Source organism: Sorex fumeus, unplaced genomic scaffold (genome assembly GCF_029834395.1).
Source record: "Sorex fumeus unplaced genomic scaffold, SorFum_2.1 ptg000008l, whole genome shotgun sequence".
Lineage (NCBI taxonomy): Eukaryota > Metazoa > Chordata > Mammalia > Eulipotyphla > Soricidae > Sorex > Sorex fumeus.
The window spans coordinates 21,565,198-21,589,909 of record NW_026606065.1 but is presented as its reverse complement, the minus strand read 5'-3'; the positions used below and the strand labels follow the sequence as shown (position 1 = coordinate 21,589,909).

The 24,712-nt window shown below is 46.8% G+C and overlaps 1 protein-coding gene across 1 annotated transcript in view; it reads left to right on the top strand.

Annotated features, from left to right (window-relative positions):
* LOC130019334 (unconventional myosin-XVI-like) overlaps nucleotides 1-24,712 on the top strand; it is a 302,696-nt gene that overhangs the window by 213,524 nt on the left and 64,460 nt on the right. Inside the window, exons 8-9 of the mRNA XM_056109961.1 lie at nucleotides 5,259-5,334; nucleotides 8,564-8,717. Of these exons, the coding sequence (XP_055965936.1) occupies nucleotides 5,259-5,334; nucleotides 8,564-8,717 (230 nt within the window). The remainder of the gene's footprint in view (nucleotides 1-5,258; nucleotides 5,335-8,563; nucleotides 8,718-24,712) is intronic.

Genomic DNA, 24,712 nt, shown 5'->3' with positions numbered 1-24,712 from the left:
TCTGTCTGTGAATTTTTTTTTTTAGCTATTGGTACTATATCTTTATTTTAATTTAGTTTGTTCACTGGGTACCATTGCATCATAAAGTAGAAAACTCAATTTTTAAGGGTTTATGTAAGATAAATGTAAGAAGTGCACTGTATAGCACTTTCCTCCCATTGTTCATCGAGTTGCTCCAGTGGGCCCAGTAACATCTCCATTGTGAGACTTGTTGTTACTGTGTTTGACATATCGAATACGTCATGGGTAGCTAATAATAATTCATTTGCTATATTTACAAAATATTAATACTTTTTTAGAAGACTTGTTAGTAATAGTGTAACATGTGAAGAGATTTAAGTCTCCAAATATTAGTTTCGTTGTCTCGAAACAGAGCTGGGAAGGAGGTAGGTAGGGTCTCTCTGTTCCACCCCTCGGCTGCCCGCGCTCAGGGAAATGCCTGCCATGAGTCAGGGCTGACAACGTTTACCGCCGGCACCTTTGTGGCACAGATGGTCACGTGCCACCAGCCCTGCCAGGCAGCCATCAAACTGCACCCGAAGTCTGCTTGCTCTGCGCGGTGTGGGGGATGGTCACTGACTCCAGGGGTGAGGAATCGTTCTGTGAGGAGAGAACAGTCAGCCCTCACCCCTGCACAAGTGTCACCATCCCTCACAGTCGAGAATTTTAGGAGGAGGATGAAATACTGACCCAAGAGTGGTTTTGCTAAATGCAGCCTGCTCAGAGAGGCATGAGGAGAGAGGAAGGAACAGGTGTTCAGGAGATCACTGGGCGTGGAGGGTCTGGGTTCAGGGGTGGGTTTGAGCCTGCAGGGGCAGCCAGGTGCTCCAAGAGGAGCTTCCCACGCTTCCTCTGAGATTTCCTGGGAGTTCTCTGTGTTACCATGGGAGAACCTGACGTAGTTGGGCCTTCTCGGAATCTCCTCAGGCCCTAGAGGTGAAGCTGCTTCTCTCCTGAGGGGCCCGGCCTTCCCTGGAGGTGGGGGGTGGGGTGCTTGGGCTTCCGCCTCTGGAAAGGGCCTCAGTTTCTCCTCGCTAGAAGCTCGGGATCTGCAAGTCCGAGTTGGGCTGCTTCAGGGCTCTGCGTCTCAAGTTCCCAGACACTCCCCACAAGCCCCGGCAGATGCCCATGCCAGAGCAATGCATCTCAGCCCCTCTGGCTGGGGTCTGCCCACTCTTCGCTGGGGAGCAGCACAGTGGTTTTATCAGAAGCCGTGCATGGCATTGGGGGCTGGTAAAATTATCTGACCTGCGCTGCTGTCTCTCCTTCCCTTCCTCTGTCCTGTGACTTCCCTGGGCACCCCTGACTCCTGTCTTTGAGACCTCCTCCCTCTGCTTCCAGAAATCCTGCCCTTCTTACTGATGTGTCTGGCTGCTGGACAGTCCAGTGGCGGCTCCCTGCAGTCCCCTGACGCCTGCTGCGGGCCAGCTCCATTCAAGTGGGGAGGAGGGATTCTAATTGGATCTTGGATGTTTGGGCCATTCTGTTAGACGCACCTTGACCCCATCTGCATCTTTCCTTTTGGCAACGGCTCGGATCCAAGTTTGATCCCTGGCTCCCCCAGACACCACCAGGAGTCAGCCCTGAGCACAGAGCCAGGAGTGAGTCCTGAGCACAGAGCCAGGAGGGAGCCCTGAGCACAGAGTCAGGAGTAATCCCTGAACACAGAGCCAAGAGTGATCCCCAAGCACAGAGCTGGGAGTGATCCCTGGGCACAGAGATAAGAATAATCCCTGAGCACAGAGCCAGAAGTGATCCCTGAGCACAGAATCAGGAGTCAACCCTGAGCACAGAGCCAGGAGTGAGTCCTGAGCACAGAACCAGGAATGATTCCTGAGCACAGAGTCAGGAGTCAACCCTGAACACAGAGTCAGGAGTCATCCCTGAGCACAGAGCCAGGAGTCAGCCCTGAGCACAAAGCCAGGAGTGATCCCGGAGCACAGAGATGGGAGTAATCCCAGAGCAGCACCGGGCTGGAAGGGCCTTCTCCGCCCCAGTAAACACAAAGCCCACCTCTGCCTCCTCACTCGGATGGAAGCAGTGAGAGACTCCTGCTCTCAGGCTGCCGGTCGCGTCTCAGGTCTCTTTTTCCCCTGAAAACAATTTTTAACTCAGACTTAGTTTTTTAATTGTTCACCCATAAAAACTCCACTCATTTAGGGAATGATATTTTTGAAACAGGTTTTGTTTGGCTCAATGTATGTGCATGTGAGACTTGTAAGTCTCTGAAGAAATTTGCTGTAAATAAATGTATCTTTGTTGTGGAAAAAAAGCTTTGAAATGCAAACATTTTAGAAAGAAGAATGGCACTCGAAAGGCTTTCACAGGAATTTTGCTCTCATAAATAACCTACTAATGTAAATACCGTTATGCAGAGGCAGTTCATAAAACATAGCGGTATTTATGATTTACATTTATGCTAGCATGGCGTATTTATTTTTAAATTGCCCTTTATAAATGTATTAACTTTTCCAGTGAAGGAGAAAGATATGTCCGCCATTGTTTAAAACTCGGAGCTGAGTAAGTTATGTGAGCAGTCGTTCTTTGGGCCTGCCACTTACTTGCTTGTGAGCTCTGCATAAACAAAATTTGATCCTAGCCGTGTATGTATTTTATGTTTGTCAGAGGCTGTTGGTACTGCAGCAAACAATGAGAAAACAATTGCACAAAGGCTTAGCTCCAATTACACCCGCTCCAGGAGCACCGGCCTCTCCCTCTCCACATTTGTGATTGGGGGGAGGTGTTTGTGTGTCCACATTCATTTGGACCCAAATCCATCAAATGTCAGATACTCTTGGATTTTTTTTTTTAAATGTAAATCTTTGCTCTGGAAAGAGTCAGAGAGGCAGCCGGTTTTCTTCTTTCCCCAGTGTGTTACTGGCCCGACACTGAGCACACAGCCACACCCGGGGCTGGCCAGGCCAGGCTCAGAGTCTTCTTAGTTCCTTTCCCAATCCCCAGACCCACCCGCAGAAGGAGCCCTGCCCTCCCTCTGTACCTGACAGGGTTCACTCCCTTCTCTCTGCCCGTCACCCCCATCGTCATAGAAGTGAGGATAGAGGTGTAGATGCTTTTCTGCTGTGTGTTTGGGGCGTCCAGGGTATATTTGCAGGAGTAGTATTACTGGATCATCTGGAAGCTCGATTTCTAGTTTGTTGTTGTTGTTGTCGTTGTTGTTTTTAAATTTTTATTAGTGAGACACCATGAGGTTTGTAAGTTGTCGACTTACAAATTTTTGTGCTTGGGTTTCAGTTATACAATGATCAAATACCCATCCCTCCACCAGAGCCTATTTCCCACCATCACGGATCCCAGTATCCCTCCCACACCCCCACATCCGCCCCATCCCTGCCTCTGTGGCAGGGCATTCCCCTCTGTTCTCTCTCTCTCCTTTTGGGTGTTGTGGTTTGCAAAAGAGGCAATGGGTGACAATCATGTTTAGTCTATAGTCTACTTTCCGCATGCTTCTCCCATCCTGGAGGATCCTCCCAACACCCTTTATTTGGTGCTCCCTTCTCTATCTGAGCTCCCTTTTCCCCTAGCATGAGGACTGTTCATATTGTTTTCCAAAAAGCCTGGACCAGAAAATAGAATATGATATTATCTTGATCTTTGAGTAGCCAAAGAGTTTTTTTTTTAACATAAAGGTATTAAACATGGGGAAACAAAGGGCTGTTACACTTAAGCAAAAGTAAACATTTTAGGGGCTGGAGCAATAGCACAGCAGGTAGAGCATTTGCCTTGCATTCAGCCGACCTGGGTTCAATTCCCAGCATCCCGAGCACCACCAGGAGTAATTCCTGAGTGCATAAGCCAGGGGTAAACCTCTGTGCATTGCCGGGTGTAACTCAAAAAGAAAAAGTAAACATTTTAATAGTTCTAAACAAAATATATTTGTAAGATTAGTTAGCAACCAACCATAGAATATGAGGAAATAAAGATGACTTATAAATCAGTAATAAAAAGGTGAACACTCCAGGAAAGTATAGGTAAATCTTAATAGATGCTTCACAAACAAACTATAGAAATGGCTCTTAGGCATCTGAGAAGGTATTTAAAATGAGTTATTGGGGAATATGAATTCCGTAATACTGAACTATTATATGCCAAGAATGTTTGTTAGCTAAGGCTTTTAAAATGTGTATTATCAGTTGCTAGAAAGACAAGAATCTAGAATGCATAAATTTGTGGTAATAAAATTTATGAATGAAAACTTGGACACTCGGAATTCTTTGGTGGAACAGGAGTGCAAGTGTGAGATCTTTGAAATAACAATCTGTTCACTCTGATACTGTCCAAATCTATATCCTAGTGATTTTGCTTCTCCATCCAGCTCCCCAGACAAGCTTGTGACCGCACACTGAGAGAGAATGTTTACAGGAACCTTGTTTATGGATACAACTAAATGGCTGCACATGTCTCAAGTGTCCGAAGGCAGTTGAGTTGTGGTGTGTCTGTGAAACCAGGAACGCACCCGTCCCCACTAGCAGACCTGCAGGGGGCGACATTAAGTGTGAGAAGTGCAGTGCGGGAGGACAGGTGCCCAGGGATGTCCCGGCAGAGTGATGAACTGAGCTCCACAGACAGTAAACTAAGCCCTGTTCTGTGCGGCCAGCCTTCACGCCCTGGAGGAGCAGAGGGAACACAGGGCAGGTTCGACTGAGCACACAAGGGCTGTGCTCTCTGGAAACGCGGGGGCAGCGGTCAGAGAAGCCGCAGAGCATGCCAAGGGCACGGCTGACACCTTGTACGTGCTGGAGTTCATCCCATCACTGTTCTTCCCGTGCTTGACATGCTACATCGTCAGACTCTTCAGATGCTTGCGTGTTCTAAACTAGAGCATTTTCTAAACACACAAGTTTCTCCACATACGGTAACATCTCGTTGTGAGCTGCATTCTTATTCTTCATACTTAGTTTTTCAAGGTTTGCCTTGTTCACAGTTCCATCACGAGTGGACAGTATGAGTTGCTCATTTAATACTCAACAACTAAAACATTCCATTCTTCTCAGGAAAGAATCAGGAAATTTCAAATCCTCAGCCGTTTTCCACCCAGTTGAGCATGGATTGGGGCTTTGTGATTGAGGCATAAGTGCTGAACTATTTTGTGTGTCTGACGTTTTGAGAAAGGAACTGGGAAGGGAAAGGAAGCGCAAGAATTCCCAGAAATCTCCTTCCCCAGGGCAGCAACTGAGATTTCCTGGTGGCTGCCAGGGACCCAGCGAGTATTTCCTGTCTCACTTCTCTCAATGTTTCAGACGAACCTGGTGAAGCTTCTCTTGATGCATCACGCCAACCCGACCCTCCTGAACTGCAACGAGGAGAAGGCCTCAGGTGAGTGCACGTCTCTGCAGGGATGCTGATGGTTCTCCTGAGCCACTGGTGCACCTGGTGAGCAGAGGTATCAGACCCACGAGGAGCCCCCTGGAAAACACCCCTCAAGCACGGCTCCCCTACTCACAAGCCCGGCATCCTCAGTGAGGTTTGAGAGCAGTTAACACTGCACTTGAGTCTCACTGGGGTCAGGCAGAGGCTTCCCTGGGACTCGTGTGTCTTTTTTTTTAAATTTTGAATACCCACCCCTCCACCAGTGACCATTTCCCACCACCACGGATCCCAGTATCCCTCCCACCCTCCATCCCCCCATCCCACCCTGCCTCTGTGGCAGGGCATTTCCCTCTGTTCTCTCTCTCCTTTTGGGTGTTGTTGTTTGCAAAAGAGTTAAGCCTGATTTTCAGGGAGAAATGTTGGATGATTTACTTTCCATTGATCACTTTGTATATAAGGAGATGCCGCGCAGCTGCTTACGCGGCCGCGCAATTTGGAGTAAATGTCCTGGTTCCCGCATGCCCGAGCTATGCTTGTAGAGGCTCATGGTCACCGGGGTTCCATCTGGAGGAGGCGGCATGCAGCACCTACCCCATCTGGGACTTCCCAGTGATATCGGCTCTGTTTGGAACCTGGAGCATTCTCTGGGAGCTGTGGAGCCCTCCCCCCAGCGGTTTTCTTCTTTGTTGCTGTGTGTTGTAAAGATGGCACTGGGGGGCAGGTTGTGGGCGTGACTTCCCGAATCAGAGATTACCTTGTGAGTCTTTAGGGCAGTGTGTACCTCATTCAGCTGGGGAAGAGGGTGCCTGGGTGTTCCATGGAGTCTGTGGGACGCCACTATACTTCGTGGGTGAGGCAGGTCCCCTCACACTGCACTGAGTTTACATGTCAGTCGCTCTGTGCTCAATAGTTTAAGAGAAATAGTAACTTAGTACTTCACTGTCATTTTGTCTTGTGAAATAACAGTGGTAGGGAGTTTGCCTTTCACATGGCAGACAGAACTGGGTTCAATCCCGAGAATTCCATATAGCCTCTGAGCACTGACAGGAGTAATTCCTGAGTGCAGAGCTAGGAGTAACCCTCAAGCATTGCCAGGTGTGACCCAAAACCAACAACAACAACAACAAAAACCTCTGACTTCAGAGTAATTTTAGTCATCTTGATAACTGAACTAACTCATTCAGACTGATTAGTTATTAGTCTGATTTCAGACTAATTCCAATGATGGTATAATTATCTCAGCATTAACTCCAAGTGTGTGCCTAATGATAAATGTTAAAAGAGTAATTAGCAATCTGTGTATCTTTTTCCTAATTTTTCACAAACATGTTGATGGTGGAACAAGTCACATTTCTGTGAACTCAACTTCCACCGGACACCCCCTTCCGCCGCCCTTTTGAGCTCAGGTCCTTGGGCCCCTTCCCAGGGGTGGGACAACAGGGCTAGCCCCGCCTGCATGACCCCCCACTCGCATCCCTTGCCTTGTAAGTGTGGTGGCAGCTGTCCTGTAAGGGTGTTCCAGGGCATGGGAGCTGCCAGCTCTCGCGTCCCGAAGAGCAACAAGCCTCCAGGTCTAGACTCAGTCCCTGGCCCCCAAGGTCGGGCCCAGGGTGACGGTGAGACAGAATGGCGTGTCAGCCTTGCGGACTCAGCCACCAAGGTCCTACATCCCCATACATTCCCACACCCGCCACATTTGTTCCCAAGACACAGGTGTGTGGGTGCTCCCCCAGCCAACCCTGGCAGGTAGGGACACTTCCCCAACACAAGCAGCAGAGACTGGGAGAGCTGTAAGCGTGGCCAGCCCACGCCAGCTTCCCCTCCCACGCAGGAGAAGGGACCTGCCCAAGAGTGGAGCAGAGAGACTCAAAGCCGCCCACCTGGAATGGTGGAATTACCAGCCCGACTTGGCTGGGGCCCTTCGTGTTTCCTGCCTCGGGAACGGAAACACACACACAGTCTCTCTGGGGCTCGGGCAGGTCGTAGGTGATACCAGGAGGGGACAGAAACGGTCTCCCGGGGCGGGAGACAAGTCCCGCTAGTGTCCTTGGTCCAGGCCCCAAAGCTGGTGGCACTGCTATGTCATGGGGCTTGGAGAGAAGCCGTGGCTTCCCTTGGGGCTAGGAGACCTAAACATGAATTTTAATTCAGAATTTATCAGTTATTGGTTTTGAGTAGTTGGATTTTGATGAAAAACCATCCAGCATATGCAGTTGTCATTACCCACATGTCGTTTGTGGTGGGGAATCTCTGAAGGGGGACCTTCTCAGGGATGTTCAGAGGTCTGGGCCCCCATCCTGGCACTTCTCGGCCAACTGGACCACAAGTCCAGTGTGAGAGCCCATAAGTGACACTCGGACCCCGTGACACTGGGGTCCACCCTGTCACAGGGCCTCCCCGGCTGGACCCCATGGTGCTGGGGGCTAAGAGGGGTCAGGCACTGTGAGGAGGGAGCCTTCGCCCCTGCACTCTCTCCGGATCAGTGGAGGATTCGTAAAGAAGCTTTATTGCATTATTCAGATGGATAAGGAAGACCTCGAGTGATAGCACAGCGGTAGGGCGTTTGCCTTGCACGCAGCCAATATGGCCAACTCGAGTTCGATTCCTCCGCCCCTCTCGGAGAGCCCGGCAAGCTACCGAGAGTATCTCGCCCGCACGGCAGAACCTGGCAAGCTCCCCGTGACGTATTCGATATACCAGACACAGTAACAACAAAGTCTCCAATGGAGACGTTACTGGGCCCGTTCGAGCTCGAGCAAGGAAGACCTCAAAGAAAGACTGAGATCTTTCTAGCTTTGCTTGATGATAGAACCAAGTGCTTACTTGTACGTCTCCCCACTGGTGGACTGTTTTGAAGATGCCCCAATATGTTCTATAACCACCCCGTGATTGGACTATATCTTCACTACTTGGTGATGAAGAACCGTTTTACTGAGAGTAGAATTCCATTTGGTTCTTTCAGGCTTAGCGTCACGGTGATCTTGCCTGTTCCACATCACTGTTCAGGGCATATTATTTGTATAATTTTTATTTACTTTGTAATTAAATACATCACCAATGGGAAAGGAGACTGTCATTATAAATGGAATAATGCCATTTTGTTCCTACCATAAACTCTGCGTGTTTTGTCCCCTGTGTGTTAAAAAGCCTTGCCATCGTGAGCAGGTTGAAGCCAGTGAGAGACAGTTAAGCTCTGCCTTCATCACCCACAGTTCCCAATTTTTGTTTCCTGCAGACGTTGCTGCGTCGGAGTTTATTGAGGAGCTGCTGCTGAAGGCTGAGGCGGCATGGGGAGAGAGGGCAGGAGAGCCACTGTCGGCCTCTGCCCTAGCCCAGGAGGACACTTATGAGGAGATCATCCCCCAGCCGCCAGTGCTGGCGAGTAAGCTGTAAGTACCTCCCTTCTGGAAGGACTCACACCCAGAACTCATTTGTCAATCGAGGACAACTAAGTCCTACATGTCCTGCGGATCATCATTTTGCTGTACATCTGTCTCTCAGCTAAGAGAGTCAGATTATCAAAACTGTGTATCAACATATTTACCAAAAGTTCTTGCTGATAATAATCAGCTTCTCATATTTTAATGAAAACTGTCCTATTGTTTAGCTGTGATTTATTAGGGAAATTGGAAATTTATTAGGGGCCAGTGATAACATTTTAAATACAATTCTACTTTTTAGCTGAAATACATCTAAGAACTGTCATAGCGGCTGCCTTTTCTAGAGCAGCAAGTACAAGTATGCTTTGTTTTCCACTAAAATGTAAAAACCAGAATGGTTTCTGGTCTATGATTCTTTTCTAGACAGTGACCCAGTGAGGGTGAATCTTGAAGATGAATAGTAAGTGAATGGAACCAGAGCAAAGACCACAATTCCACTTACACAAAATTCGCAGTACTGGTCAGTCCTTAGAGACAGAGAGTGAATTAGTGGGCTGAGGGTGGCCTGAGAAATGATTCTTTGTGGATGGAAGGGACCCTCAGGGGAAGATGAAAATGTCCTTAAAGTAGATGTGATGGTTTACACAGATTTGTGAATTACATATTTTAAAAGTGTGATTTTCATCTGTGAATTCTATCTTAATTATGTGAATTATATCTTCTGTGAATTATATTTTAATAAATTACTCATATGGAAAAAGAAAGCATATCTCAGGTTGCAAATCAAATCTGCTTGTACACAGAGCGGGAGCAGAAGCTGTTTCCTTGCCGGGATGGGGCTATGTCTAATGGGGGAGTCTGTGAGGGTCCCCAAGGAAGCCGACGCCTGGACTTCTGGACAAGTGGCAAGACAATCTTGCAGTGAAGGTGGAGTCCACGTGACCCTGATCAGTGGCATGGAGGAAATGCGGGTGGGCATAATGGAAGGTGGCAACTACGGTATTGACCATCATTCAGTAGGTTGGACCACCAGGGCAGGGAGCCCGCAGGAGATACAAGTCTACCAGATGAGGAAGACCCTTTCTTGTGTGAGGAAAGTGCTGTCCCTTCCTCCCACCAGTAGAGACCCCCCTCTGATTCCTAGGTGGAGTGTTGCTGAGACCCCTTCACTCTCCCCAGGAGGTTGACGAGATGTTTCCCAGGACAAGGGCCCAGGATGAGTGAGCTCACCAGGCCGACTCTTCCTGCGCCATTCCCTTCACAGACACTCAGAACACATTTCACCTCAGAATAGCCCAGACAGTTCAGGGAGATGCTGGCCCGAGCTCAGCTCTACTGGAGGCTGAGCAGTGTCTATCACTGGCTTTGATTTTCCCCGCTGGGCTGTAGTGGTGCTTGGGTTTCATGCCAGCCCCGTGCAAAGATGCTCAAAGATTCTCTGCTTCCATCTTCAGAGCCCCATGACTGTACTCTTATTGTCAAGCACAACAAAACTAGGAAATCAAGCAATAGACACCAGGCACACAGGCCTCAGACCATCACACCATGTCCACGTTAGACCCCTCCTGCTTTCGTGGGTGGAGAAACAGCCCTCATGTTTATGCCAGAGAAAGAAAGAGACCTAGAGACCTAGGTGGAAAGAGCCTAGAGACCACAGCTGGGTCAGGCATTCGGCAAGGGGCTCTGTGATAAGCCGTTCTTCCGAGCTAACGAGATGCTTTGTCACCCGTCTTTGCTCTTCCACTGGAGTAAAAGGAATACAGATACTCACCACGGGAGAATTTCAAGTTCTGGGGCTTGAAAAATCAATGCCCAGAGTTCCACTCACCTTTAAGATTATCTTGCATACTTACATTTTAGAGGTGTTCGAATATAAACAGAACTAAAGTTTCAGTCAATTCTAAATTTGTCCATAGTAAGATATTTTGAATAAATTTGAACTTATCCATGGGGTTGGTAGTTTTTCTGTTGTTGCTGTTCTTTGCTATCAAAAATATAAAAGAAATTAAAAATAATCTGTCTAGACAAGTACTTTTTGAAAGTATATTATTGCTTGAATAATGACATACTTTATTGTTTGAATAATAGCTATCAAAATATGAAAGACATTAAAAATAATCTGACTAGACAAGTACTTTTTGAAGGTATATTATTGTTTAAATAATAACATACTTTATTGCTTAATAATAACATACTTATTGTTGATAATTTATTTGTTATACAGTTAAACATTGTTGATGATTTATTTGTTATAAACACTTAAATATAATTATTTTAAGCATATTTTCCTTCTGACTCTAGGCAAGACTTTGAAGCTTTAAAATAGATTTTATATTGAATTTTGATCTTTCATCATTATAGTTTACATCATCTGCATTTAATAATACTGAACACCTATTAAACAACAACTCAGTCATATTTTTTAAGTTTTTCTTAATTCTGAAAAAATGGCAAGTAGACTTGAATAGCTAACGACAATAAGAACATTATAAATCTTACTTTGATAATCTTATAATGCATTTATAATCTTATAATATTATTATTTATAATCTTATAATGCTTGCATTATAGATCTGCATGCATCAGGGGTTTTAATTGCCTTTATAATTTTATAAATGTGAGAATGCTAAATGAGCACAAACCACAAGCAAGTATACTTGATAAATTTATTTGTTCTGATAATACTGTTTTGTTTGGGTTTGGGTTTGGTTTGGGGGCCACACCTGGCGGTGCTCAGGGCTTATTCCTGCTCTGTGTTCAGAGGTAACTCCTGGCGGGGCTCAGGGTACCATAAAGGATACTGGGGCATCTAACCCAGGTTGACAGTGTGCAAGGTAAGTGCCCTGCCCACTGTCCTATCTCTCCAGTTCATAGGTATGATGGTGTTTTCACTCTGAAAATTATATAAACACTTGAACTAACTCACTCTTTAAACTAACTCACAAAAAAAGAAGCATAGAACTTTCTCTCAGGCCAGCACCTGTGTATTGTTGAGGAGAACATCCACTGCCGGTTGATTTTTTCATAATATCACAGTGTCCCAGTGGCAATTGATTTGGTGAACAAACATATTTTAATAAGTTGGTGTATTTTCAGTGTGTTATTCTTTTGATAGAGAGTATGCACTGTAGCACTGTCCTCCTTTTGTTCATCGATTTGCTTGAGCGGGCACCTGTAACGTTTTCATTGTGAGACTTGTTGTTACTGTTTTTGGCATATCAGTACACCACAAGGAGCTTGCTAGGCTTTGCCATGCGGACAGGATACTCTTGGTAGCTTGCTGGGCTCTTTAAGATAGACGGAGGAATCGAACCCGGGTTGGCCACGTGCAAGGCAAACTCCCTACACGCTGTGCTGTCAGTCCAGCCCATGCAGATAATTAGATCATTTATATTTTAAGTAGAATGAGACCAGTTGTAGTTACTGGTTTTGGCATATCGAATACACAGGTATTCAGGTTCAGCACCTCCATGAATGTGCGAGGAATGCCAAGAGAGAGAGAGCCACAAAAAATCGCCTATCTTCGAAAACTCTTGAGCTAATTCACCAGCGTGGTTTGGCGCATGCCTCAGGCAACCGCAAGCTAACGTCCGAGCTCGCAAAGCAGTGCAGAGATGCGATCAAGGAAGACCTCAAAGAGAGAAGAGCAGAAGTACTGGTAGATGCGGCAGAAGCCGGGAAAAGTATTCGTAACGCCCGCCTGTCCTTCACCAACTATAAGACCAAGATGACTGCCCTCCGACATCCTGATGGATCCATCACATCCTCCAGAACGGCAATGGAGAAGATTATCTATGACTTCTACTCAAATCTCTTCGATAGCCATGTCCACTTGCCGACATACCAAATTCCACAGGATGGATATGTCGTTCCCAACGTTCTCCCTTCCGAAATCCGACACGCCATTTCGTCGGTAAAGAAACAAACAGCACCCAGCCCAGACAAGGTCAGACCTGAACACCTGAAGAACCTGCCGTCAGTACTCATCAATACACTGGCTCGGCTCTTCACTCGCTACCTGTCTGAATGCAAGGTTCCGTCCCAATGGAAAACCAGCAGGACCGTACTACTGTTCAAGAAGGGAGACATCCATGACATTGGCAACTATTGCCCAATCTGCCTATTGTCTGTCATCTACAAGTTGTTCACTCGAGTCATCCTAAATAGGATTGGCAGAACACTAGATGAAGGACAACCATGCGAGCAAGCAGGGTTCCGCAAAGGATTCAGCACCATCGACCATATCCACACGATAACCAAGCTCATTGAAGTTTCTCGGGAGTTCAAGATGCCGCTCTGTTTAACGTTCATTGATTTAAAGAAGGCCTTTGATTCTGTTGAGACGGAAGCGGTCATTGAAGCCCTAGCCAATCAGGGCATTCAAGCCCAATACATCAGGATCCTCCATGAGCTCTATTGCGGATTCACTACCAGGATCTCACCATTCTACAAAGAAGTGATCATTGATGTCAAGAGAGGGGTGCGGCAGGGTGATACCATTTCACCGAAACTCTTCAGTGCCACCCTCGAGAACATCATGCGACGACTGGAATGGGAAGGAATGGGAGTGAAGATAGATGGTCGGCAACTACACCACCTCCGCTTTGCTGATGACATTGTTTTAATAACACCAAACATCAGCCAAGCGGCACAAATGCTGGCCGACTTTGACCGTGAGTGTGGAAAGGTAGGACTAAAGCTGAATCTCACGAAGACAATGTTTATGAGAAACAGCCTTGTTCCTGACGCCCCATTCTCTCTCAATGGAACCACCATATCCGAATGCAACAGCTATGTGTACCTAGGTCGAGAGGTCAACATGACAAATGACCTGGCACCCGAGCTGCGCAGGAGGAAGAGAGCGGCTTGGAACGCCTTCAAGAACGTCGAAGAAATAGCTAAGAGGACGAAGAACCTCCGGCTCCAGGCACATCTCTTTGATTCCACTGTTCTTCCTGCATTAACATATGCCTCAGAGACCTGGGCCCTACGCAAACAGGATGAGAATGCTATTCAGGTCTCCCAAAGAAGAATAGAAAGAGCTATGCTTGGAATATCACATTTCACTCAAATGAGAGAACGAATCCAGAGTTCTGACATCCATCGACAATCAAGGATCAGGGACGCTGTCTCATTTGCCAAGGTGTCGAAAATCAGATGGGCTGGTCACGTAATGAGATTTAAAGACGACCGTTGGACTAGAGCTGTTACTGATTGGATTCCACGGGATGTCAAAAGACCTCGTGGCCGCCCACCTACCAGATGGTCAGACTTCTTCGTCAAGATCATGAACGATCGGTTTGAGGCCCTTCATGTTCCGGGAGCGAACAGATGCCATTGGGCTACACTAGCACGCGACAGGGACAAATGGAGATGTTACTGGCGCCCGCTCGAGCAAATCGACGACTAATGGGAAGTTAAGTGATTAAGTGATTATATTTTAAAAGAAAAGAGAAATTTCTTTCTTTAATGATCTCTAAGACCCTGCAAAGCAGCATTTGCCAGTTTCGGGTGAGGGCTAAGGGCCAGGGGTTTAGACTTGTGTCTGCAGGGATTTCCATCAGTTTCTCATTGCCAGCAAGTTTCTGCAAGAGCTTCATGTCGGTCTGTTTTTGCCATTAAAATGAACGTATGCAATTGTTCTGTGAAAATCCAAATTTGCTTACTGAAACCAACTGCATTCTGAATGGTTTGGTGTCCTGAATCTCAAACAGGAAGCCGGATCTGCAGCTGTTTCTAGACGTCTTGACTTCAGGGAGGTGGAGAAGTTAGAAAAGAACAAAACTAAAATCTACAAGAGGGAAAGGCAGGAGGGCTGGAATACTGATCAACCTCCCACGGTCCTGCCAGAACCATACAGCTCAGCAAATTGTCACTTGAATTTCATTTCTTTGCCCAAGAAAGACTAACACCGTCCAGTGGATGAGAAGCAGAGTCTGAAAGGAAGAACTTGGAAGCCAGAGAGGTTGCAGGCGGATTAAGGTGCTTGTCCTGCACTCACCAGCCCTGTTTGAGTCCCAGCACCACTTATGGCCTCCTGAGCATGATCAGGAGTGACCCGCCCCCCCAGGACATAGCAAGGTATGGCCCTCAAACCAAAACAAAACACCTTTTTAAAAAAGAAAGAAAGACAAAAGAAAAAGAAAGAGCTTGAAAAATCTGTTCTCCACAGACTGAAACGCTTTCTTCTGTGACGCTCTCACTTCTGCCTTGGTTCTCGTTCCGAGTGCTTTGCCCTGATCTGAAGTGTGACTGCCCATCTTTTCACATTGCTTGGGGACTTGACCCTGGGCCTTGGGCGCTGCCATGCCTACCATCAGCTGGGCCAACCTGGCAGATGCTGGGCTGGTGTCAGGGGCTGTGCTCTCAGAGACAGAATCAGGCTTTGCTGCATGCAAGGTGCACGCCCTAACCACTGGACTACCTCTCTGGCCCGTGATCCTGCCTTTTCCTTCAGCATTTCATTCTATGCCTTGTCTTATCGGATTAACTTGCTGCTTTTATGCTTTCCCAGTCTATTTGCGCTAAACTTTTCAGAAAGTGTTGAGGGTTTATCCTTTTTCATATTCCCACACGGAAATACAATGTACTTTCTCCTAACAGCCCCTGTTTCTCATTTGCCAAGTTTTCCATGCAGCCACGGGTGGGTGAGCAGGACAAGAACACAGGTGGCCGGTCCTAGGAAGGACATAGGTGGCCGGTCCTAGGAAGGCTGGGGCCAGACTCGGTCACCAGGGAATTTCTGGGAACTGTGTTTCCCCCGTGTGCTACCTTCTCTGCAGCGAGTGTTAGTAACATCTCTGTCTGTTGCTGGACCTTACCTCTGAAGCCCCTTCCCATGTGTGTCTCTGTTTGGAGTCTGGTGTGAGACCCACATCCACCCCTCCTTTCTCTTGAGCTGTGCTCAGCCTTCCAGCTGTCTCCCCTGGACACTTTCCCTCTTTGTCCTTCACTGCATCTCGCCACCTCATGTGTCGACTCTGCCCATGACACTTGAATACAGGAACCCTCCCCGGGATCCCATCCTGAGAACCTTCCAGATGCACCAACTCTTGGTGCTGCCGCCCCAGGACAGGGAGTCCCTGAGTTAGAGTTCACCAAAACGTGGCCTGAGGCCTTCACAGGCAGCACCGCCCATGCCCCCCCCTCCCCCCACCCCCCGCCCCGGTGGTTTCTACTCTGAGAAACAGGATGGCCACGGGGTTGTGGTCTCATGGCCAATGTGGGTCAGGGCATCTGGGAACCTGCGAACCACCAGCACCCGGGTCTGGGATCAGCCCTACCCCACGCCTGGAGGACAGGAGCTCAGGGTGGGTATTCAGGGGACTGCTCCTCCTTCAGATTTCTATCATGGCTTTAAAGAGCATGTGAGCAGCCCTCACACTCAGGCTCCAGGCTCACTGACCTCACACCCATACCAGGCTCCGGGCTCACTCACCTCACACCCACACCAGACCCTGGGCTCACTCACCTCACAGTCCTCCACATGGGTCCCTCATTTGCCCCACCCTGACAGTGCCTTGAAGACAGAGTGTTAAGAGTAAACATAACAGCGTCAGAGTTCTGCGCACCCTCTGTTTCTGACCCAGTGTTTCACCCTGCGGGATCAGCGAGCCTGGCACACAGCATGTGATTGACAGAGCTCTCGTGTTTGTGTAGAGCCTCTGGCAACCCCTGTGTGGTCATGTTGCCCATTGTCCAGGAGCTCTGCAGTCTCTGCTAGGGAAACTAGGTCAGGTGAAAGGAGATAGCATGTAAGTCTGTTTCAGAATATTGACATTCAAGCATAGAGTCTCCTGCCCCCGCGCCTGGCTGTCCTTACCGGGACCCCTTGGAGGGAGCAGGTTGACTTTCCCTCCCCGCCCCAACCAGGGCTCCGGCAGCCGAAGACCTCCAGAACCAGCCACAACCATGCTGAGACCACTCTCCACACGCATGAAGGTACCGGCAGAGGAACAAAGGCATGCGGGTCCCGGGGCTGAGATCTCCAAGTCTGCTCGGATTGGGGCTGAGCATCCTCCACCCAGATCCTCCATCTTCCAGTAGGCAGGGGTCACACCCACCAACTGACCCCCAGCACCGTGTAATCCCATCAACGGCCAAGACCCAGAGACTATAAAACCCAGCTCCCAGAAGCGCACTTTTTATTATCTTTTACTTTGGACAAAATGGCAGGCTACCGAATGTAACCTGCCCACACGGCAGAGTCTGGCAAACTCCCCATGGTGTACTCAATATGCCAAATACCAGTAACAATGATGGGTCTCATTATCCTAACCCTGAAAGAGCCTTTAATATGGCACTTTTTAAAAATCTCAGGGCTAGGACGAAGGAGACGTTACTGGGGCCTGCTCGAGGCAATCGAAGAACAACAGGATGGTCGTGATCGTGATCGTGACATTCAAGCAAGAAAACGTCTCATCGAGAGAGCCTCCCTCTGCAGGAATAGGACTTGGAGCCATGTTTTAGCCAGAACCCCATGGGATGCTGCCAGGCTCCGTGCTCTCAGACGTCTCCTTGAAACATCCGTCATTGGAGTGTGATGCTTACACATCATGCTACCCCATATTTGTCTCTGGCTACTGAGTCTTTAAGAGCTTTCCTTGTGCCATCATGGCCTGAAGTGCTGCCAGGCCCTGGAGGCCACCTGAAGAACCACGGGCTTGTGTATCTGACTTGGAGTGCCGTGGTTTGACTTTCTTAATCATGTCTGACATGGACTATCATGGCCTTAAATTTGTTTACTTGGACATCATACATTTGGATATCTTATACAATTATCCTACTCTTTTTTTTTAAAATTTTATTGAATCACCGTGAGATAGCTAATAAGCTTTCATGTCACAATGATCAAACACCCATCCCTCCACCAGTGCACATTCCCCACCACCAGTCTCCCTGGTATACCCCCCCCTTCCCCACCCTCCCCCTGCCTCCATGGCAGACAGTATTCCCCGTACTCTCTCTACTTTTGGGCATTATGGTTTGCAATACAGACACTGAGCGGTTATCATGTTTGGTCCTTTATTTACTTTCTGTACACATCTCCCATCCCAACCGGTTCCTCCAAGCATCATTTTCTTAGTGATGCCTTCTCTATTCCAGCTGCCTTCTCCCCCAGCTCATGAGGCAGGCTTCCAGCTTTGGAGCAATCTATCTGTTCTGTGTATCTACTGTCCTTAGGTGTCAGCCTCATGTTATTTAATCTTGAACTCTCTTATCTGGGAGAATCATGCACTTGGAATACCCTTACCTGTAGCATCCTGTCCTTGAGGTTTTACTTGGGCACCAAAGCCTTAGCTAACTTGGAGCATCACTCAGAAAGGTCGCGGCAGCACCCAGAGCACCCAGTGTGGTTCCGTGAGCGTTGATGGTCTGACCCACCATCTAGCTAAGAGTAGCAGAAGCAGCTTCCCAGAAACTATTGGCCATAAATCCTGTTTTGGTCTAATCCTCCTTTATTATAAAGTCCTCTTTAGCTTAAAGTGTCCAGCTGCTCACTCTGTTCTGCCAGTGTAGAGTTTGAATATTCAGGAATAACCTTTCTTGGGTGGTCTTACTGTAGATCAGTGCCCTTAAAAGCATTATTAGATCAGTTATTTCAGCAATGATAATTAGTATTCCATAGTTTCCTTAGATTATCAATAGATTTATATCAAATCCTACGAAATGAAGTTGTGTATTTTACTGATTTTATGTTACCCATCCTGTTCATAAATTGCATACTGACTCCATAGCTGAGCAGGCAAAGAGCAGAGCGACAGTCTTCAGGAAGTCATCAGCCAGCTGTGAAATCTACACCCAGGATGGAATTCTAAGCACAGAAGGTCACAGGGAGAAACGCCAACAGTGAAGATGGAAGCAGACGTGGAGAATTATCTGCTCTTATTTTCCATTTGAAACATTCGCATTGTTTTTAGCACTGTTGAGCAATCATTGGCTTCCAGGGTCGGTTGCAAGCTAGGCTCCCGAGGGCAGAGGTAGAAGGAGGAGGAGAACCATTTCCACTGACTTTATTTCTGTCTTGGAAATAGCAAGGTGTTGCCTTGACGCCAGTTCATCCCAGTTCCCACCACATAAATTCAGCATTTTTCTTCTCTTACATTAATTTCTTATTCTTTCTCTTCTCTCTCTCTCTTTATCCCCCTCTCTCTCTTTCTCTGTGTTGCTTACCCAGGTAACAATAAGTTCTACCAAGTTCTGTCAAATCTACTTGCTAAAAATGTCTGACCATATGGCATATTATTGAACATTCCTTAACTTTAAATGAATGAGAATAGTGTCATTTCCTGTAAATAGAATTCATTTAATACATATTAAGATAAATATATTCTAGGGGCTGGAGCAATAGCCCATCAGATAGGGTGTTTGCCTTGCACACGGTGGGCCTGGGTTCAAATCCCAGCATCCCATAAGGTCCCCTGAGCACCACCAGGAGTAATACCTGAGTGCAGAGCCAGGAGTAACCCCTGTGCATCGCCAGGTGTGACCCCCCACCAAAAAAAAGATAAATATATTCTAGAGTCACTTCTGCTATGTAATGTGGACATAATTCAGAACATCCCATTGCATGTGAATAAGAAAACTGAATCCAACTCCTTCTATTGAAATTTTTTTTTAATTCCCCCAGCACAGGCTGGGATGATCGTCCAGTGGGGGAGACTCTGTCTTGTCTTGGCAGGGCAGGAGAAAGCCCTGAGTACAGCCCGTGTGATTCCAAATACAAACAGACAAAATTTCTTTGCAGATATACTGAGTTGAATGAGATGTTTTCAAAACAATGCAATTTCCCATCTGAACGCAAGTGACACATTACAATTATTATTTTTTAGATAAAGTCATTATTTTACCTAAGGGACTTTTAAATTGTAGTATTTTGTCATTTTTAGAGAGACCAAGATACCAATTAAAAAACTCTCCAAGAGATATTTCACTCAAAAAAAATTTGTGAATCATTATTTTATAGGTGCAGAAAGAACAAATTTCTTATAGTAAATAGTTTATGTGGCCATGTTTATAGGATTAAAGTGAAAAACCCTCATTACTTTAACCACCAGAACAACTGAGTCACATATGCCATTTCTTCATGTGTGTGTCTGTTACATGTTTTCTTGTTACTCTGATAGATTTCAATATTTGCTTTACTTGTTATAGCACTGTAGCACTGTCCTCCCGTTGTTCATCGATTTGCTCCAGTGGGCCCAGTAACGTCTCCATTGTGAGACTTGTTGTTACTGTGTTTGGCATATCGAATACATCAGGGGAACTTGCCAGGCTTTGCCGTGCGGGTGAGATACTCTCGGTAGCTTGCCGGGCTCTCCGAGAGGGGCGGAGGAATCGAACTCAGGTTGGCCGGGCCAGCTGAGTGCAAGGCAAACACTCTACAGCTATGCTATCGCTAAAGGCCAATAATTGTCGTCTTTGTTAGTTTTATTATGTTTCTGTTTCCATTTTCAGAAAATCCCAATTCCTATAGACATTTTGCTCTGCATTAAGTGCTTTTTATGTTTATAGAAACAAGAAAGTCTTGGATAAACTCATCAGAGTTTAGGGATTTGCTGACTATTGGTCAAATCCACCGAATCTCTTTCCCAGGTTGAGTTCAAGCTCTCTCCCCTGTGTTATTAGTCTTCAGTGCTTCATCTGCAAGTGAGTTCACTTCCTTTTTGTTGATGGAATTCATGTTGGCAGCCTATGTTTGAAAACAGCTGTTCCAATCTCCTTCATTCTATTTTCCACTGATAAATTTGTGTTTCTAATAATTTCCTTTTTATAATCAAATTAATATGCTCTCATTAAAGAAAATTTGGAAGGTGCAGAAAAATTTATAGTGTGTGAAAATTTATAATGTGTGTAGTCACTCATTAAAGTAGAGGAAAATATGAGCACCATTTAGATGAGCGCCATTTAGATGCACTTAGAAAGGCAATGCTGACTCTCTTGGCCATTGCCAGGGCGAGCGGCTGAACCCAGAGAAGACAAACCAGAGCGGTTCTTCGGGCTGGGCCCAGCTGAGCCAGCAGAGTGTCAGCACCAGGCGCCTGTGGCGAGATGGTTTATTCATGAATCTCTCAGCAGGACAGTGAGCCTCCTACTGCCTCAGGCGGAGGCCTGGAACTGCCCCTCTGTCTCTTAGATGTTCCAGCCTCTGCAAAGGCATTAGGGTGCAAGGGTGCCAGATGAGAATGAGGCATACATGTCCAAGGGGCAGAGATGGGATGCACAGGGGGGTTAGGGGATGGGAGCCGGAGACAGCACAGGGACTAAGGGACTTGGAGCAATTCCTGAGCACCGAGTTAGGAGTAAGCCCTGAGCACTGCCAATTGTGGCTTCTGCCCAAAACAAGACATTGGTCTCAGCCATCAAGGTGCCTGAGTAGTAAGGACAGAGGGTCAGTATGTGTGGAACCTTAGGACAGAGGCCTTGGTGCTTGGAATGTACCTTCATATTAAGTGCTTTCTAACCTCAGTGTCCAGTGAACACTCACACCCGGTACTTGGCCCAGGGTCCTCCTGGGAGCCCCAGGGGATGAGCTGGCGTCAGCGGGGGCTGGGCATCCTTCCAGAGCTGTCACAAAAGAAAGAAACTTGCCGTGGAGTTGAGCCCGCTGAACCATGAGACGCTGCTGAAACCCGTCTAGAGGCACATGTCCCCCGCCTCATCAGCTGCCCTCTTCCCCAGGGCACTTGCCAGTGAGTGAGGGTCCCTGGGACGAGGGTGGCCCAAGCATCCTCCTCCCTCTCGCCCAGGGTGGGCATTGACAGGCACCTTCTTGTCGCCCAACCCCGGCTCCTGGCCCACATGGCTGCTCTCACTGAACACTCAGTGTGGAGCTCCTCAGGGGGGCCACGGGATGCTCTGCCCACTTCACAGAAAGCTTTTGGGTGCCTCTGTGTGACTGATAGCAGTCTTTTGCACTAACATATGCCTCAGAGATCTGGGATGAGAACTCTATTCAGGTCTCCCAAAGATGAATCAAAAGAGCTATGCTTGGAGTATCACATTTCACTCAAGTGAGAGTAGGAATCCAGAGTTCCGACCTCCTTGATGATCAAGAATCAGGGACGTTGTCTCATTTCCAAGGCGTTGAAAATCAGATGGGCTGGACACGTAATGCAATTTAGAGATGACCGCTGAACTAGAGCCATTACCACGGGATGTCAAAATATTGCATGGTCGCCCACCTACGAGATGGTCAGACTTCTTCTTCAAGACCTTGAATGATCGGTTTGAAGGTCTTTGTGTTCCTGTAGCGAGCAGACACCATTGGGCTACACTAGCATGCGACAGGGACAAATGGAGACGTTGCTTCTATTTGCTCAAGCAAATCGCAGATTAATGGGATGACAAGTGATACGAGTGAAGGGATAGCAGCCTTTGTCCGAAGTCTCCTTTCTGCTGAGCTACAGACATGTAGTGGGGCACCCTCATTCCTCGTAATCAGGGGGAACCCCAGCTCCACAGAGCTCTGAACACAGCCTGCAGATACCACCCAGTGGCCCGCCTACTGCCTGACCATTACTCTGAGGCTCTGAGGGATGGTCGAGCGAAATGGCAGGTGGCAGTGCCAGCCCCTCAGACGGGTCTGACTGCGGACGGCCAGGAGCATCTGTGTGACAGCACTCGCCCTCGCGCCATGAAAGCGTTTCTGGCCAGGCTGCGCTCCTGTCAGGTGCCTTCACAGTCTGATCTGCGTGGAAACTCAGAACACAGCAGTGGGCACAAGGAAGGCGCAGCTGACCAGCTGGCACAGGGCTGGGCATACCGCTGCCTCGGCTTTCCCGCCCCACCCAAGCCCTGGTTTCACTCTGTCCATGTTTCTGAACACACACAGGCTGCAGAGCAGAGATGCCAGCTCTTATCACAGACAAACCCTTCCCGTCACCCTCCACCACAGAGCCAGGATGCAGGCACCAGCCCCGGAGATGCCCGGCTCTCATCACGGACAAACCCTTCCTATCACTCTCTTCCCAGTTCAGCCAAGACACAGGTGCTAGTCTCTGAAACTGGCACAGAGAATGTTAGAAACCCACCATACATCAAATTGTTTGCAAAATGTTAATATCCCAAACTATAACCCGCTGAGATAAGTTAATAATGATCCGGATAGATGGAGTTTGCCATGCTTGGAGATGAGGAAAATCAACCTCGTTCATATATATTCTTCCTAAATCGATTTATCAGTTGACTGCCAGGCTAAAAACAACCCGAGGAGGCATGCTTCATAGAGTTGATAGAATCTGAAATGTATACAAAATGTTCCTAGCCAGAGGAACCCGAATGTCGGTGAGGCCCGTTCCCTGATTCAGACCTCGCGGGATGGGCCGTTAATCAGGGAGTCCAGCCAAGGATTGAAATGGTTGTTCTCTCGACTGCACAATGGAAAGTCCCGAAATAGACCCACACATTGTAGTCCGTTGATTTTGAACAAAGGGGTCTCCAGGTAATTGGATGGGGATAAAAGATGTTCTTTTCAAAGACAGTGTTGGGCCATTTGGAAGGTCATTTGAAAGCACAATGAACCTTGACATGAGCATAGAAAGCGCCGTATGAAAATTCAAAAAAAAAGTCACTCACGGTGGGTCCTAGATCTACTAAATGAAACGCTAATGCTTCTGGAATATAACCTAAGAGAAAACTTTGCTGACCTTGGGGTAGGGAAAGAATTCTTAGATGAGACATAAGGAGCACAAGCCAGCAAAGAGAGGAACTATTCTTTGGAACTATTCTTTTTTACGTGTTTCAAGAAGAAACAGACATAGAGCAAGAGAAAATATTTTCCAAGTGTGTATCTGGTAAGGAGCATGAATCCAAATTCAGGAATATGCAAACTCAGTAATCTGATGACAATGGACAAAGAGTGAAAAAAATCCAGCAATTTGGCATCAGACTTGAGCAAAGAAGTGATCCTTTGTCGAAGAAACGAGTTAAGGTGTAAATTATCCACAGTGAGGAGCACAAAGAGAAGTTTGAGACCGTAAGAATTCTCTGCATTTCTGGCTGGGTGCACTGCTTACTCAGATATATGTTATATATATATATATTTCTATACAATGTACATATAATTATGTATATGTGAGTCATACTCATTGGGCATACCTACAAAATGCATTTTCTTTCATTCTTTCTTTCTTTTTTTTTTTTGCTTTTTGGGTCATACGTGGCGATGCTCAGGGGTTACTCCTGTCTTTGCGCTCAGGAATTACTCCTGGCAGTGCTCAGGGGACCATATGGGATGCTGGGAATCGAACCCGGGTCAGCCATGTGCAAGGCAAATGCCCTACCCGCTGTGCTATCACTCCAGCCCCCCAAAATGCATTTTCACTATATGAAAATAATGTGCCTTGATTAACCAGAAGTTTTTAAAAACATAAGATTCTACTGGGCTTTCATTGCAACCACAACTGCTGTTGTAGACGAAGCGAAATAATTACACACACACACATATATATATATAACTTGATCAACTATGCATATTTATACTTGTAAAGTAACATCTAAGTAATTACATTTTAAATTATCTTACTACAAAATTACTACAAAGAACCCAATATTTATGACATTTATTTTATTAGGAACAGTTAAATCAATGATTTCTGTTGACAATGTCTGTACAAAAAAACAAATGTGGAGTATGTTTTATGGCATGTGCTCCTAGTTTTAGCTGTAGAGAAGGAAAGATTCATATTCTGTTTATCATATTGTCTTTCTTAAGCCCTCACTTCATTCATCTCAAATTCCCTCATATTAAAACTCAAAATATTGGTGGTGATTCTACTACATATTTAAATCCCAGGTGAACAGTGTTTTAATTAATCAAGAGTCATTCTGCGTTCAGTTGTCTGCAATTCCCTTCCATATGTGAGCATCTTAGTTTAATTGTACTGCAACCTAAGCTTTTAAATGGCTTATTGATGTGTAGGTATCCATCCACTGTAATAGACATGTATTAGCATTTTCTTCACAAGTTGAAATAAAGCTATTTTTCTTTGCAACGTGAAATG